At 41.6% G+C, this 17,695-nt stretch overlaps 1 protein-coding gene across 1 annotated transcript in view; it reads right to left on the minus strand.

Moving 5' to 3' along the window:
* Nucleotides 1–17,695, minus strand: part of drosha (drosha ribonuclease III) — a 185,543-nt gene that overhangs the window by 69,123 nt on the left and 98,725 nt on the right. The window contains 1 exon segment of the mRNA XM_034706399.1: nt 12,399–12,469. Coding sequence (XP_034562290.1) covers nt 12,399–12,469 — 71 coding nt within the window.

Consider the following 17,695-nt stretch of genomic DNA (forward strand, 5'->3'; position numbering starts at 1 on the left):
CTGGAAAGCACTAAGTACAGAGCAGGTATCAAGTCATCATGGAGCCTGACTGTGAATACAACATGGTGTTCTTGGCTGTGCAGGATGGCATCGCTTAAAGGAAAGTCAATAGCGTTTGCTAATGGATTGCTTGCTTTTGACATAGCGATTTTGCCGGCACACAACCTGCTCTGAAACACACTTAAATGGGATTGATGAAAGGGATGCAATTGGAGCACATGACACACCTGCAGAAAGTGAGTCACGGGGAAAGAAGACGAGGGTGCAGAAAATAAGACAAAGACCGTGGATGTGAAGGATGCACAAGTTGCTTGTGATCGAGGCTTATGATTAAAATCCGTCCACAGGGCGCACGCGATCCGCCCACATGCTGTATATAGACCCGAACAGCTAATGTTTCAATTACAGCCATTCCAAAGACAAGGCAGACAATGATTAAGCCTGCATTGAGTGGGGATTTAAGAATAACAACAGGTTTTTTTTTCTCTCCCTCCCTGCTCTCTCTCTTTCTCTCTCCCAGCACGAGGAAGGTATAATTACTGGGGGCACAAATCATCATGTGCAGCGGCTGAATCACAGCCATTTGGAGGACGGAGCTCTTGTGCAACAAACAGAAATAAAAGGAGGGAAAAAAAGTGTATGCAAACATGTTTATTTGAATGTCAACGGCCTAGTCGTAATGAGAGTTGAAATTAACTGCGAAATGAAAGGCAGCGCAGTGAAACCGCCTGTGATCTGCGCTTTAAGGTGGGCTTCAATCATGTTGCTAGAACCCACGGGGGAGTCCCAGTGCAGGCTCAGTCTTGCACATGATCAGGGCTCACAAGCCAACCGTGAATAGGCAACACTGTAACCACACATACTATCTCTACCCCTCCACACCCACACACACACACACACACACACCCCTGGGAATGTTGGCCATCCATGATTGGGACATAATGGTGCTCTTCTCTGACAAGGTCCAATGCTCCTTGACAAATTGGTCTCTAGCTACTGGCTGCCAATCAATCCATCAAACATAGTAGTGCAGCAGAGGGATCAATAAGAGATAGCGTCGCCGGTCGATGGCAACATAAAAGCAGCTCTAAGTCCAAAACTGAGGCTTGTGTCAGTGCATGGTCAAGGTGATCCACCAAATATGGGAAAAACTAACTGGAAAGTCTATCACACAATGCGCTGTCGGAGCAGAAGTTTCACAGACGCTGCAGCAGAGTGGGAAGAAAACCGTGCATTTGAAAGGAGAATGTCCTGTGATTGTGCACATGCATTCATTCTCAGAGCCAATACCACACCAAGGACACGGTGCTGAAGCGGCGTGCTCTCTCTCTCCCTCTCTCTCACTCTCTCTCTCGCTCTCTTCTGAACACTGAAAAATGTGAGCTGCAGTTGTCACAGGACAAAGCAGACAAATTTCAAGGCAATAGACAGAAAACAGGGAGGGAAATCAGGGTGTTGAAGTGGTAAAAAAACTGCCAGACTGAAAAGAGAAGTGGAGCGCATGTTTGTGGGTTATGTAACAGACAAATAGAAACACTCAGTCTCTCTCAGAAATATTCACATTCAGTAGGTGTTTTCGTTTAAAAGGAGGAACACAAATGATAGATCTGTGTTCATGCAGAGAGAGAAGCTTTAATGTGTCCAACAGAGGCAGGGAGTTTCTGCTGCTGGGAGCCAGTGAGGTGGCCTTAGTGTGGAGGGAGTTGTCAGCCAGCCTTTCACCCGTGTGAACATGTAAGCCTAGCACACTCTACTGGTGTACCAAGAGACCAGAACTGTATCAGAGCAAGTCATGTTTATCAAAACAGCTCATGGCTGATGGATTGGCAGACAGACTCAATGCAGATCACACGAGCACTAACTAATGTGTGATTATTTAATACTTACTTACCCTTACTTAGAGCAATTTTAGATGTAACTCATCATTTTTGGCCAATTTTAAAGATTTGATGTGGTGTCTTTCACCTCAAATCAACCCTCTACCTTAAATTCTCTAAATGGAATATTTAAAATTCACATAGAATATCAAAATTAAATGTGTAATCAAGCTTCGACAAAAGTCTGAGTGAAAATAAACATCCATAACTCTGAAAAAACTCTGTTCAAAAACAGCTTATTTTCTAGTTCAGAGCATTTCTCAGGACTGTGTGGGCGTGGCCTAACTCTTTGATTGACAGGTCAAGAGAGAGTTCACAGCCTGCATGTTTGAGCCGTCTGACTCTGAATCTAAAGACATCAAAACTCCAGACTCTGAAAATTATTCATTTCAAATGGTCTCTGAGTGCTGAGTCACAAAATACTTCAGAATCAGGACTTCTATCATTTATTAGTTTTATCACTCCGTAGTCTCCGGGGCATCAGGACCATGGGACGCCCGGAGCAGAGGAGGCTGAAGTGTAGTATATGCACGCAGAGGAGCTCGGCTCCAGGTGTCAGACGGAGCTGTTTGGCTGAACTCTGAGCTGTTTGGGGAAAGTTAGTGGACCAGTCCTGGGGACAGTTAGTGAACCGGTCCTGGGGAAAGTTAGTGAGCCGGTCCTGGGTAAAGTTAGTGAGCCGGTCCTGGGGAAAGTTAGTGGACTGGTCCTGAGGAAAGTTAGTGAACCGGTCCTGGGGAAAGTTAGTGGACTGGTCCTAAGGAAAGTTAGTGAACCGGTCCTGGGGAAAGTTAGGGAACCGGTCCTGGGGAAAGTTAGTGAACCGGTCCTGGGGAAAGTTAGTGGACCGGTCCTGAGGAAAGTTAGTGAGCCGGTCCTGGGGAAAGTTGTTGAACCGGTCCTGGGGAAAGTTAGTGGACCGGTCCTGGGGAAAGTTATTGAACCGGTCCTGGGGAAAGTTATTGAACCGGTCCTGGGGAAAGTTAGTGGACCGGTCCTGGGGAAAGTTAGTGGACCGGTCCTGGGGAAAGTTAGCTAACCGGTCCTGGGGAAAGTTATTGAACCGGTCCTGGGGAAATGAGCCGAGCATATGCGGGAACATGTGTGCATTTGACTCAGTGTTTCATTTCTGATTGGTTGGATATTTATTACAGAATAAATATCAGGTTAAACCAGCCCCTTAAAACCCAGTGTGAAAACGTGTTAAAAAAGTAATTGAAGATATTTTAAAAATGGATCGAAGTTGAGTTCTAATATTTTTACACAGTTTTTAGTATTTACATGTGGTCTGAAATATCATAGGTAGAATGTTTTTGTTGATTTGGTTTCCCGTTCTATATGTGGTTGGACGACTAAGTTTTCTTTAAAGCTTGATCCGCAGACTATCATGTCATGTGTAAATAATGTAAAAGAAGAAGTGTTGGATACCGAGTCTCATATATTCATATATAAGCTGCTCAGTGGTGAACAGAGCAAGGAGAATGTAGATGAAAACAATCACACAGGCTTTTCAAAAGGCTTCCACATGCAAGTTCTTCCTTTGTGGTCTGTTATGATGTGAAATTCAGCTGTTTGTGCATTTCATAAGTTGAAGCCTCATTGATTTGTACATGGGCTGTTGAAGTGTTTATGAATGGAAAGTTATGTACCTAGAAAAAAACAGAATCCTTTGTTGAAGAAAGTCTCTTTAAAAGATGAAAAATGTGTTAGCCTGGAACACTTCCTAAGGGCTTGCTCGAGACTTGGGCTGATGGGCTAGGGCTGAATAATGCGTCATGTGACCGTTGCAACTTTGATGTACGCATTCACAAAGTCACAGAGTCTGTCTCACAACACTACTAATATCAATCAATCAATCTTTGTTAATAAAGCGCCAAATCCCAACTGAACTGGTCTAGACCGTACTCTGTGTTCTATTGTTAACAAAGACCCAACATCAAGACAGGATAAGATCCAGTCCCATCTTACAGACAGGACTCAGTCTGATCTCATCTTAATCCACCATGAGCAGAGCACTTTGCAGCATTTAGCAAGTTACAGTGGCAAGGACAAACTTCCTTTAACAGGCAGAAACCTCCAGCAGGACCAGACTCATGTTAGACACACATCTGCTGAGACCGGGTTGGAGAGAGGGATAGAGGGAGATGAAGAGAGAGAGATGATAGTGGGGAGACAGATAGTTGTAGTTGTAGCAGCTGGAGTCAGGCAGAAACCTCCAGCAGGACCAGACTCATGTTAGAGAGACATCTGCTGAGACCGTGTTGGGGTTTGAAGAGGGATAGAGACGATGAAGAGAGAGATAGATGATTGTAGTGAGATGGACAGTAGTAGTTGTAGCAGCTGGAGTCAGGCAGAAACCTCGAGCAGGACCAGACTCATGTTAGAGAGACATCTTTGTCTGATTGAACCTAACTTTGAACATCTTTAGAGACAGATCATGACCTTGAATTAAGTCTATTAATAGTGCTTCTCCATGCAGGTGTAGAGTCACTTTCAGGGGATTGGACATAGTGTGATAAAGACAAAAAGGGGATTCGATTTGAAAGCAGAAAACAGACTTCCTGACCCCTACATTGGGAACCACATGACTTTACTTCTCACTTCTCACTACCAGATCTTTAAAACTGTGTGTGCATTTTGCTGAAAGTACATCGGTGCATCTGGTCCATCTGCCATGGAGTGTTTTTTACGTCGTTGTTCTCTTGAAATGTTGAATTGTTAAGTGCACACAGCACAGAGCATTAATCTGGTATGATGAATCTTTTTGGAAATCACAGAAAATTATTGCAATATTTATTCATTTCCAAAAATTCGTGCAGCCCTACTTTCGTCGTCTCTCTTAGTGTCTCTGTTTCATTTCCTTTTGTTTACTTTGTGTGCGTCTGTTATTCATTTCATTTAGTTTCTGTATGTGTGCGTCCGAGATAGTTGTGTTATCTGGGTTTTTTTCTGAGCCAAAGAAAGCTGAAAGCATTTTGGAACAGAATTGTTCTTTGTACTTGACATCTGTTTGATACTGTTCTCCAACAAAAAACATGTTGGAATAAAAAAAAAGACAAAATTCAAAAGAAAGGACGAAAAAGAATTAGACCATTTATGTCGAGTCCATGTGAGCCATTTGAATCTGCTCTAAAGCCTTTTTTTTTTTTTACACGCTGCCCCCTGGAGCAGAGATGGCATCTACGGCGCCTTTCTCCCAACCGCCACAGCCATGGTGACCATCTCAGTTGTCACAGCAACCTTTGTTACATCCCGTGTCTGATTGCATATGCTTGTGTGCTGGTGTTAATAAAAAAGCCAGCAGTTTCATCCCATGGGCGACTTGTGAGATCATCATTATGGTGATTGCTCCTCAAAAGGAGGCCCTTCCCTCAGGACAGCACAGTGGCATCAACATCTCTTCCCCGCTATAATGCGTCGCTGTTGAGTCCAGGTTGGGGCGCAATGGAGCATCTCCCCCTGAAGAAGATGTTTCCTGCCTGCCTCTCTGCTGATGCTTTAATAACCTCCACAGCAATGTCATTAGCAAATTAGCATCCTTTTGTTTCCTGCAGGGTTTTTTGTGTGCAATTACGTCAGATTCCATCCTCTGGAAGAGCCGTGTTGTTTGGGAACCAGCAACAGCGAAGGTGATGCGTTCGTGGAATTACGACCGCTGCACGCCAACCATGAATGTCACACCAATTAGGGAGCAACAGAAATGAGAAGAGGGGGAAAAATGTTCATCTGACAAGGTCTCAAGTTTGGAATTGCATGCATGCTTTGTCTTATGGTAGCCCATCCTAGCGGATTCCACCTCCGGGGTTGTGGAGCTTTTGTGTCGACTTGCCAAAAGAGGACTGGAGTGAAACATCTGTGGGGGTAATGACATCCCGGGGTGTTTGATAGAGGGAAGGAGAATGGAAAGTACAGACAGAGAAAACAAGAGGGAGCAAAAAAAAAGAGAGGCACCAGCCGGCATCCTGTTGTTCCAGGGAGAAAAGGAGGGTGTGGGACGGATCGCTCATGTGTGAATGGGAGCACCATTCCCATAAATAGGAGCGGCAGAAATCTTCCAGGGTGATCGGAAAAATGTGGGGGTCATTCAGTGTTTTGTTTTTTTTTGCACAGCAACTCATTAGCTTGGTAGTGTGCTGTGTGGAGACCCACTCTGACATGTTACGTTAGAAACACAAAAGGCTTCAAGTGGTCCTCTCCCTCTGTCGTTCCCTCTCTCTGGTCTGGATCGTCTTACCACCCGGCTGGTGTTTGGCTTTCTGGTCTGAGTCCATCTGTCTCCTCTCAGCATTGAACGACTGAGTGGCCATCAGGAGGATTCAGTGGGGAGGGGGGGGGACAAGCCATGCTATTTCAGTCCTTGGTCTCAATTGCCAAAAAACTTTGGAGCCAAAGTCGAAAAATCACTCAACTTTGGTTTGCACAACTTTCCCTTCTTTGGAGACACACTTGTTAACTGCTATTCCTCTCCAAGGATTATTAATGTGTGATCCAAACTTCATTTTTACAGCTTTGATTTGATTTTATCGTCTTTGTACCAAGCTTGATGATGCTGTTCTCAAGTGGAAGGTGGTTGTTGCCTCTTTGGTTGGATAAGGAGGCCAGCAGGAGAGGAGCCGAGTAGTCTTGAAAAACCCCCGATACTCAAGAAGCAGAAAGTCCTCTTTATTTTGCACGTTCCCCTCTAAAAACAGGTCATTTTGTGTTTCCATTTCACATTAAGTCAGTGTCACAGCACAGCCCAAACTCGCAGCAGAGTGAGAAGCAGAAGGCCTGCTGTGTGATAAGAACTTAATCCAATCCCAGGCAGCGCTGGAGGACAAGCCGGCAGTCTGAGGTGTAATTAGCTGTGTCAGCTCCTGTAACTCTAACATTGCTTTGCTGGAGAGCTGAAAATATGGAGGTTAAGAGCCGTCAATAAATGTTGGAATCAGAGACAGAAGTGACAAACAGCTGTCTATGATTTTTAGTGAGTAGACGTACGATCATTGGAGTACCACATGGTTCCATTCTGGGTCCCTTTCCGTTTTATATTTGAAGGTTTTATGTTGGCAGCAATCACGAAGGCTCATAGCGTCTCATTTGGTCTTTTTGCAGACGATACTGTGTTGTATGCAAGAAATATAGTAAAAAAAAAAGTGTTCTTTGCAGAGTTTGTTACATGATGCAAACAAATGACTGTTGTTTCACTTTGTTCTCCAGAACAGGGAGATAAGAAGAATGTGTTTTATGATTTTCTTAATGCTGTTCACTTCCACTGTTTTTGGCTCATAGAGGGCTGCTTATTTCACTCTTTAATTATTATTGTATTGCCCACTTAATTTTACTGTTTTCTTGCATAGGCTGCAAAGCTGAATATTCTTACTTCAGACTCTTAAAGTAGAACAAACAGATGACATGTTCTTGATTTGTCCATCCTTTCAGAGGCTTCTTTTAGATTTCAGGTTTTCTCCTAAACTCTGGAATGACCTACCTGCTGAAATCCAGCCTGCAAAATCTGTCACTAATTTTAAATATCTTCTTAAAGCATTCTTTTTTTAAAAAGGCTTTAATAACTGTATAATTATGTTTACCCTTACCCTAACTCTTGATGTGTTGTTATGCATTTTATAATCTAAAAGTTATTATTCTTTTTTGTATTTATTGTTTTTTGTGAAGCTCTTTGTAACTTTGTTTAGAAAACTGCTATATAAATAAAGATTAATCGTATTATCATTATCATTATTATTATTATTATTACTATTATTATTATTATTATTATTATTATTACTATTATCATTATTATTATTATTATTATTATTATTATTATTATTGTTGTTATTATATCTATTTATATTTTATATATTAATAATATTATTATTATTAATTTACTTATTTATTTAACTATGTATCTATTTATCTATTTATTTATTTATTTATTTATTTATTATTATTTTATTTTTCAGGATCTCTGTAATTACTTTAATTGATAGAGTTTGCTCCTGTGTAGTCAATTCAAATTTTTCTGGACTTGAAGGGCTTCGTTCAATTTTTAATTATGATCATGTTGAATATTTTTTCTTATTATTATTTTATATAAATGTTATATATTCATCATATTTTTCTTAATTTGTCTTATTCATAACTTATACTATCTCCAATACTGTTACATAATTTATTTAATATAATACTAATTTTTCTCCATAAAGGATGCAAATAACAGACCCTGTCTTTGTTGCTACGACTGAAGGATCCATTCAAAACATTTTCCACATTACCACCCAATTTCCTCCCTCTAACTCAACTATAATGCAAACATGCAACAGCAGGTATCTGTAATACTCATGACTTTAAGATGTGTTGAATGCCGTTGTTTCCTGTATGAGAGGACATGTTTGTGTGCATGTTTCTCTTGGTCACTATATTGATTTGTCATCACAGAGTCGACAGCAATGTGTCCCATCCTCTTTCACTTCCAACAGAAGCCGCACAGCTTTTAAAAATAAAGTTGATTTAATACCTGAAATATTGTTTTTTTAAATCCATATCTGTCCAGCGGCTTCTGAAAGTCAGATTTTACTAGGGAATCTCTCATCACACGAATAAAGACCTCCAGTTCACAACAACTCAATAAATTGGTAACTGCTGTCGACGCTCAATGGCAGAGGGAGACAGTAAAACTGCACCAAGGACGTTTCAGCCCTCCACCTGGAAACAAATGCTCCACTGTACGCATTCGAACACAATGGCGGCACACACACGGCAGAGAGGAGGACTCAAACCTGGAGAAGAACCAAGGCCGAATGTTCTGTCAATTTCAGAGAGGGAGAGACTTCGAATAAAAGTCTCGTATTTCAGGCTGGGTTAATGTTTTCGTTAAAAAGTTGCATGAGGTTTTAAAGATTTATTTCTGATCCGGACTCTTAAAGATGACGGCTTCTGATCAAACATGTTTAATAGATCTCTAAGTGTCCTGCAGTGTGTGGGAGTCACCAACTGAATCTCACACAAACACCCTCGATTGTCAATTAGAACCAAGCCTGCTGCTCCCGAGTCCACGCGCTTGCAAGTCCTTTAATTGATTCATAACATTCCTTGCCAAGATGAATGCAAATATTGACTCATTCATCTATTATTCATGGCCGCTGATCACACAGGCGCTCGCAAACAATAGCAGGTGTCCTTCTTAAGACTGGCAAACTGCAACGATCCACATCTCCGGTTCATTTTGCAGAATGTACAAGCCACGGCTTCATCCGAGAATTCTGCTCCTCAGTCTTATTGTTTCATGTTGCATGTCAGCCGACACTCAAACAGCAGATATGAAAAGCATTGCAGGATAATGCACAGTTATGTGAGATCTTGTGTTCTATTGTTAAATACGCCTTGATATTGATGCAGTGTGTGGTAGTCTGCAGAAACGTGCAGAGTTGGTATCAAGCTGCAACCTACGGTTTTAAAAATATGAGTCCGATGAAGAAGTGCTAAAAACTGCAGTTCCTTGAGGATCCGCTTGAGGCCGGCTCCAGAAGTACCAGAAACCACATACACAACCATTCAAAGAAGACGATCTTTACAGCAGAAATAAACATGTTTACAGCCTGGTACAAAAGAGGAGTGTAGTCTGGATAGCTCATTTCTTGTACGGGGGGTGAATTTTTGTCATAGGGCAGTAATTTCAAAGCTATTGAGATTACAAGTCTTCCAATGAGAGGCGCAGCTGACTTGATTGACAGGTGGGAACACTGTAGCTGTTGGCTAGGAGGCTCAGAGCCCGCCTCAATATGGCTCCCGCCGACGATTGGCCTCAAAGCAATGCTTCAGAAACAGATGGGTGACGTCATTGATACTGCGTCCATTATTTATGAAGTCTAAGGTTGGTATGAAGGAATAAAGGAGACCAGATTGAGTAAAGTATTACATCGTGAGTAACATCATCCACAGATTGAAGCAGGGGGATCTTGCCACTCGTCTGTATGACTGGTGTGTAAGTACCATACACCAGGGGTTCCCAAAGTGTGGGTCTAGACCACCTGGGAGGTTTTGAGACTCAAATGGGGGGGTCTTGAGATGTCTTCCAGAATAGTAAAAAAATGGAGCGACGCCTGCGAGCTAGTTCAGGCAGACAACTCGAGCTGCAATGCCATACACGTCACATGTCCCACTCTCTTATCCATCATCCAATCCTGCCCTCTGCCTCTCAAATTGGCGGTCTATTTAAACTGGGGAAAATCTCCCATCTCTCCCTCTGCCTGTCAACGCCTCTGCTGCTGCATGCCATTGCTGATATTTTCTTCTTCCCCGCCGCCTCCCCAGCTTCCACCTGCAGGCTCCGGGGGTGTTTAGTATGTTTTGCTCATCACTCCTCAAAGTCTGCATGTAAACTTATCTGCAGGGAGTGATGAGGCCGGAGCCTGGGCGCCAAACATGAATATGTATTTGCTGCTACAATAAACAATTAAAACGTGAGTTGTCTGACTGAAATAAATGTATTAGTATTTTTTTGTATTTATTAGGGCCCGAGCACTGCTGGTGGCGAAGGCCCTATTGTAACCCTAAGGGTTATTATTATAGGAGATTGCAGTTTTGGACCCCTGAACGTGAATGAAAGCACGAGTATTTTTGCACACTCATCGGGTCTGGTGAAAATTGTTATTATAGATCTCGCAAAAAAAAATCTGTAGCGCCCCCTAGAGGTAAAAATAACACCCTACGCATTGAGTTTTTTGAGCTACATGCATGAAAAATCTTACACATATTCATGGCATCAGGTCGCACAAAAAAGTGAGTGGCACCCATATTCAAAACTCAACAGGAAGAGCGCCACCTAGCTTTGAACATGAAAAATGGGGCCAAAATGGGTCCGTGCAAGGGTGCATACTTTTGCTAATTTCTCCTAGAGCTTTTTCTCCGATTCAGTCCAAACTAGGCACATTCTATAGTAAACCCATTGACGATTAATACAATGTAAAGGCAGTCAGTTCAGACGAAAGTTGTGGGCATGTCAGAGTTTGGGGCAGGGCATAAAAAAAAACGTTGGAAAATGGAATTTTGTGACTTTAAAATGCACGAAATTTCACCTCATCCAACACACTCATCAGTCCTGGGGAAAATTGCAACATTTTATGGGTCTCGCAAAAAAAGTCGAAAAAATGTGCTCACTAGCGCCCCCTACAGTTTTCAAAAAAAACCTCCCCATAGGGGTTATTTTGAGCTACATGCTTGAAATTTTTACACATATTCATGGCATCAGGACGCACAAAAAAGCCTCTTGCACCCATATCCCAAACTCAACAGGAAGAGCGCCACCTAGCTTTGAACATGAAAAGTGGCGTCAAAATGAGGATGCATACTTTCGCTATTAACTCCGAAGGCACTGCTCCGATTCATTCCAAACCAAGGAGGGCAACATATAGTAGACACATTTACGAGAAAGAATTATCAGAATGAATTTTGATCAGACAAAAATTGTGGGCGTGGCGGGCGTTGAGGCGGGGCATCAAACGCACATACAGCTTTGAATGTGAAGAATGACGCTCAGGGTGCATACATTTGAGAGCTCCTCCTAGAGTTTACATGTGGCAACGGCTCGCGTAGGCGGCGGCTGCTGGTGTGCGAGGGCCCGTTCATCACCGCTTGCGGCTTTAATTTATTTTGATTTCTTCTTTTTGTTGGTTTTGTATTACTTATATATAATTTGTTAACTTGTGGTGAACAAAGAAATACTGAAAAAAATGCAACAAAAAAAAGTTTAATGACAAAAGTTATCTGTAAATAGTACATTTTACTCATTATAGTAAAAAATATCAACAATAAATAGTAGCTAAACTTAAATAAAACCTTGAAAATATAAAATGTAATGAGTTTTCTGCCTTTCTTTGTTGCCTGATGACTCCTAAGTTTAGAGTTAGTGAACAGTTAATTATCAAAAGCATCAGTAGCAGCAGGTTCATTCATAAAGCCACATGCTCATATAGGGTTAGGGTCATTTTCAGCAGACCAGCTAAATGAAGACACATTAAACCACTTTGAGGGACAGTGGGGGTCGCAGGCTGAAAAGTTTGGGAAGCCCTGCCATAGACCGTATAAAATCTGGGACATCATTCTTTGGTGTCTGAAGAGACAATGTGAAGCCAAACAATGGTAGACACCAAAAGTGACTCAACCTGCTGTAACTTTCAGCTCAGCCTCTACCCATGCAAATCTATACATGACTCTCACGGCCAAACTCCAATGGATCCGTGAGTAACGTCATCCACAGATGGCGGCTCATACCCCCATTCTTGTGTATGAGTGAATAAATGAGCAATTCAGAGCAGTATTCTTTCTGTACCCAGGCTGCAAATGTGTCTAATTTTGCTGCAAAAACTGGCTTTTTAATATGAGTGTGATGGGACTTTCTGAGCTTTTGCAGCAAGCCTCAAGTGGACATATGAGGAACTGCAGTTTTCAAGACATGAAGTTTGCTGCTTGATAAAATCGCATTGAAATCCACCAAAAGAAACACAGGGAAGAATTTGAGAGTAGAGTATTTGGTCAGTTTACCTCGCCATTAAACAGCAGTCTTCCAAAGAGCAGCCGGGCCTCGTCCAAGCCTCCTTCCAAATACACGGCACCTTAAAAAAAAAATACAACACAATACATTTTAGGACAGATGGACATGATGCATCATACTTTCTGTAACATGCAGTAAAAAAAAAAAAAAGAGCAGAACCCAGATTCCACCCATACAAATGTGAAAAAAAAGCCTGATGTGGATTACTGCTATAAAAAATAATCTTGCAATTCTGAGGCAATTTCTGACTTCTCTCCTAATGGAAAACTTAAAATTAATTGAACTCGGCAATGAGTTATAATTGCTTTATTAAAAGTAGGAGTGCATTTTTATTGCTTTTTGGCAGTGAAATGACCTCAGGCTTCCTGTGCAGATCCACCTCCCCCTAGTAGAGAGGAGACGGAGGAGGAGGAGGAGGAGGAGGAGGAAGGTATAGGTGCATCATGACACTGAAAAGGATGCGGCCAAGGTCATGTTAACATATAACTGTGGAGTTTAGATGCTGAGCCCGTGTCTCATGCACCGGTTTGAATAGATAAACACATGAGCCCACCTACAGACTTCCGTACTTCATGTTCCAACGTATCTGTGCACAATGTGGATATAAGTATAATGTCCTCTTTGTCGCTCGCCTACACACTCGGTGCAGATGTCCACACAGAACACTAAATAAGGTGGAACCAATGTGAATTGTGTGGGAAACAAACACATTTAAAGGAATTTCACACACCAAAAAAAAGACAAGGGACAAAGATAGAAAGAGGCGTTTTTTTCAACAGGAGGAACTATGTGTGTTTCAACCGGTGGACCCAGGGTCTAAATTTAGTTCAGGGGTAGATAATCTCCCCCCTAAAAAGACCCTGCAAGGGGGGTAGTACTTTTCAAAGGTCCCGTGACTTTCAGGGGGCAAGGCCTGCAATGCTGAATGTGTCTGATTGGTAGATTAACCGCAGTGTTTTTATTCCACAGTCAATCACACACATCTGTGATTCACTTGATTTCTCTTTCTTTCATTAGTTTTTATTTGTTCTATCGGGTCAACTTTTTTGTAAAAAAAATTTGTCAATTTTTTTTTTTTACAAAATTTTTTGGGAATTTTTTTTTTACAAATTTTTTTGGGGGGATTGTTTTTTCAAAAAAAAAAAAATTTCGAAATTTTTTTTTCCAAATTTTTTTTTCCAAATGTCTTTTTCAAAACAAAAAATAAATAAAAAAGTTTCAATTTTTTTTTTCAAATTTTTTTTTCAAATTTTTTTTCTTCAATTTTTCCCAGAAACATTTAGTCATTGTTTTTTCCATCTGTGATTCACTTGATTTCTCTTTCTTTCATTAGTTTTTATTTGTTCTATCTTTTTGGTATGTGTGTGTACTTTTCAAAAGAAGAAGCTGTGATTCTCTTGATTTAGCAGCTTGTAACAGTAGTTAAACTTGGGTTTTAAGCTTGACAGTGATTTTAAGATGGATCAGCAGATCAGCTCTATAGTAAAGTCCAGCTTTTTTCACATTAGGCAGCTGGCAAAGGTGAAGCCTTTCCTTGCACGACAGCACTTTGAAACAGTAATCCATGCCTTTGTCACATCCCGGCTGGATTACTGCAATGCACTTTATTTAGGAATCAGTCAGTCCTCCCTCGCACGTCTCCAGTTGGTCCAGAATGCAGCCGCTCGCCTTTTAATTGGAGCACGTAAAAGGGAGCACATAACGCCCATTTTAGCCTCCCTCCACTGGTTGCCTGTGCATTTTAGAGTCCATTTTAAGATTATTTTATTTGTTTTTAAATCTTTAAATGGTCTCGCCCCGCCCTACCTCTCTGAGCTGATCCATCTCTACGCCCCTGCTCGGTGCCTCAGGTCAGCTGATCAGCTGCTCCTGGAGGTACCGAGGTCCAAGCGGAAGCTCAGGGGGGATAGGGCTTTTTCTGTCGCTGCTCCCAAACTGTGGAACGATCTTCCTTTAGCCGTCAGACAAGCCCCCTCACTGTCCACTTTTAAAACTCGTCTTAAAACCCATTTTTATTCCCTGGCTTTCGACTCAGCATGAGACCCTGCTCTTGTTTCAGTGCCTTTTTATTTTTATTTTTATTTTTCAACTTTATTTTATCTTATTGTTCTTATTGATTTTATGATTTTATTGTTTGTTTTTATCCATTATGTTTCTGTACAGCACTTTGTGTCCGACTGCTGTTGTTCTTAAAGTGCTTTATAAATAAAGTTGAGTTGAGTTGAGTTGAGTAGTCTTCTCTCAGCCCCACCGTGAATGCGACTCTCCCGGTGTTCCGGTTTTAAAAGTGACCCTGTAAACTGGAGACCTTTAGCTGAACGTGTCAGTGTTTGTGGAGTTTACACAGCTGTTGAAACACAGAGGGAGTTCCTGGGAATGCAAACTAGTTTAGTTTTTATTAAGATTTCAAAATATCCTCATCAGATATTTAATGATCGTCTAAAGACGTCTATGAGGGATGCATATGGCTTTGAGTCTCCAGTTAACAGGGTCGCTATTTAAACCAAAACACCGTCCGATCTCTGCCACGGCTTTTTGAGTTCAAAAGGATTTTAAAGCCGTGTTGAAACGTCTTTGCTACTCGCGCTTATCTCCTCTCACGTGTTGATTCATTTATTGCTTTTTCCATGTTTTTAACAGCAGGAGCAAAATTTTTACTTTTTTTCATGTTTTTCTGCTTTTGGAGCACAATTTCAAATATGAGGACAATTTATTATTGCGACAGGCTCCGGGTCAACTTTTTGTAAATTTTCTTTTCAAAAATTTTTTTTTCAACATTTTTTTTTTCAACATTTTTTTTTTCAAAATTTCTTTTTTCAAAACAAAAATAAAAGAAAAATTTCTTTACATTTTTTTTTGTTATTTTTTTTCTCAAATTATTTTCTTCAATTTTTCCAAAAAACATTCACAGTCATTGTTTTTTCCATCTGTGATTCACTTGATTTCTCTTTCTTTCATTAGTTTTTATTTGTTCCATCTGTTTTGGATGTGTGTGTACTTTTCAAAAGAAGAAGCTGTGATTCTCTTGATTTAGCAGCTTGCAACAGTAGTCTTCTCTCAGTTAACAGGGTCGCGGTTTAAACCAAAACACCGTCTGATCTCTGTCACGGCTTTTTGAGTTCAAAAGGATTTTAAAGACATGTTGAAACGTCTTTGCTACTCGCGCTTATCTCCTCTCACGTGTTGATTCAGTGAATCCATCTGTGATGAAATATAGCACCATCTAAAACAGCGCCAGCTGAGTCTCTTCATGCTAACAGGCTAACTGTTGTGTTGCTCATAATGATACCTGCCTGTCTGTCTGCTTCTATGGTGTCATCTGTGATGAATGGCATTCGTCTTTGTGTTACTGCCCTCTACTGGTCTGGTGGTGTAGTGCATTTACTTTTTCTTTCCCTCCGTACATCACTGGCCTAATTTGAACAATCTACCCAGGACTTCAGCCCGCGGTTGACACGCAGACAACAATGGGGGCACAGGAACCTTTTAGTTCAGGGGGCTAAAAGACCCAGGAACTCTTGCACCTAATGTGAGGGAGGATGGGAACTGAATTGCGAAGAGCTGCTGTCAAAGCATGAAAAAAAAAAAAAAAGACAAGTATCCCAAATTTCTGTCTCCTAGGAGAAAATATGCAGCATCTTGGGCTCATTCAGCTCCCCCGCACAAGTCAACTGTCCTTTGTGTGTTTTGTTGTTTTGCTCTTGAACTGTTTCATCTGAAATCAGTGGAACTATCATGGTGCCTTTAAGCTGCGTACAACTTGGAACCATCACACTTAGGGTGGCTCATTCAATTTAGAAAGCAATAACCACCTGGCAAATTGGGTATACAATCGTGCAGCGGTTTTTATTATGTGCATAAATGAGCCAGTGGAAATGGGGCGCGGTGCAGGCTGCAGGTCTAAATGCGCAAACTGCTTTCATGGACGACATCAAAAACATATGAGGGATTCATCATCTGGGGGAAGGGAAACTGCTTTCAGATGGCTAACAGGCCATTTACACACACACAAACACACACACACGTACGCACATGGCGGAGATGCAGCCTACATAACCGCAGCCATAAAAAATACAAACAAAGTACCTCGCACAAAGACAAACAGAATCACACAGTCACTTTGAAACAGAGAGGGAAATTAGGAACAGCCATTGCCCAAATGTTTGGAAAATTTGATTAAGCCTGACAACTCTGTCTCACCCCGGCAGCCGCTGCAGCGAGGAGCAGGCTCTCATTCATTTGGAGGGTCTACATTCATCTAAAAACCTTGTGAGTGTTAAAATAATGAAAGTAGCATGTTCATTTTGGAAGGTACCGGCTATTGTAATTTTATATTAGAGTCTGAATGAAATTAGATTTTTCAGAGTGATAGCAGTACATATTTCAAAGAGGGAGAGAGAACATCAACCGGTCTCAGGATATCGTGAGTTTTCAGCTGGAGTCTAAATTGAATCTTTTATTTGGTTTCTGCAAAGACACGACGGTGCAGGAGCGCCCACGGGGCTGATTTCCTAAACAAATAACTCTATCAAAGCTCCTGTGAGGAGTTTTTAGCGGGTTGTGAAACAGACTGAAATGAATGCTGATGCCACAAAAGCGAGAAAAACACATCCGAAAGAAGAAGACGGCTTGTTTCGTTGTGGTTGTAATTTTCAAGGCTGAAGGAGCTGCAGCGAGGAAGGTGTCAGAAGAAGAACCGCCAGAAGACCTGCCAGTTTGGCCTAGTGGTGTAAGACGGTGCCCCACATACAGAGGCTGCAGAATCTGCTGGTTCAAGTCCCGGTCATGACCCTTTGCTGCATGTCTTCTCCCGCTCTCTACTCCCTACACTTGAAAAGGAAACCACTGTCTGCAGAGCTGTGTGCTGATTTGAGCTGCAGACAGTGCTGTGAGTATTGAGACTTCATGAGGATTACTTTCTGCTTTGTAATCAGGTGAGAAAAACATCAAACCCACATGTCTCGCCATAAACAGGAAATAGATTTTTGGGGGCCAAATCAGCCACACGCATCAGTCACGGATCCCATTTCTATATTTAGTGGCTCTCGTCCCAAATAATTCAAAAAGCTGCTCCATAGCGCCCCCTAAAGGATTAAAAAAGGGTAAAATAACTCTCCCCATAGAGGTTTTTTTGAGCTATGTGCACGATTTCGGACATGAATATTCAGGGCATCAGGGCGCACCAAAAAGCCTCTTACACCCATATCCTAAAACCAACAGGAAGAGCGCCACCTAGCTTTGAATGGGAAAAATGGCGCCCAAATAAGGGTGCATACTTTTACAAACT

The sequence above is a fragment of the Notolabrus celidotus genome, chromosome 17 (genome assembly GCF_009762535.1).
Source record: "Notolabrus celidotus isolate fNotCel1 chromosome 17, fNotCel1.pri, whole genome shotgun sequence".
NCBI lineage: Eukaryota > Metazoa > Chordata > Actinopteri > Labriformes > Labridae > Notolabrus > Notolabrus celidotus.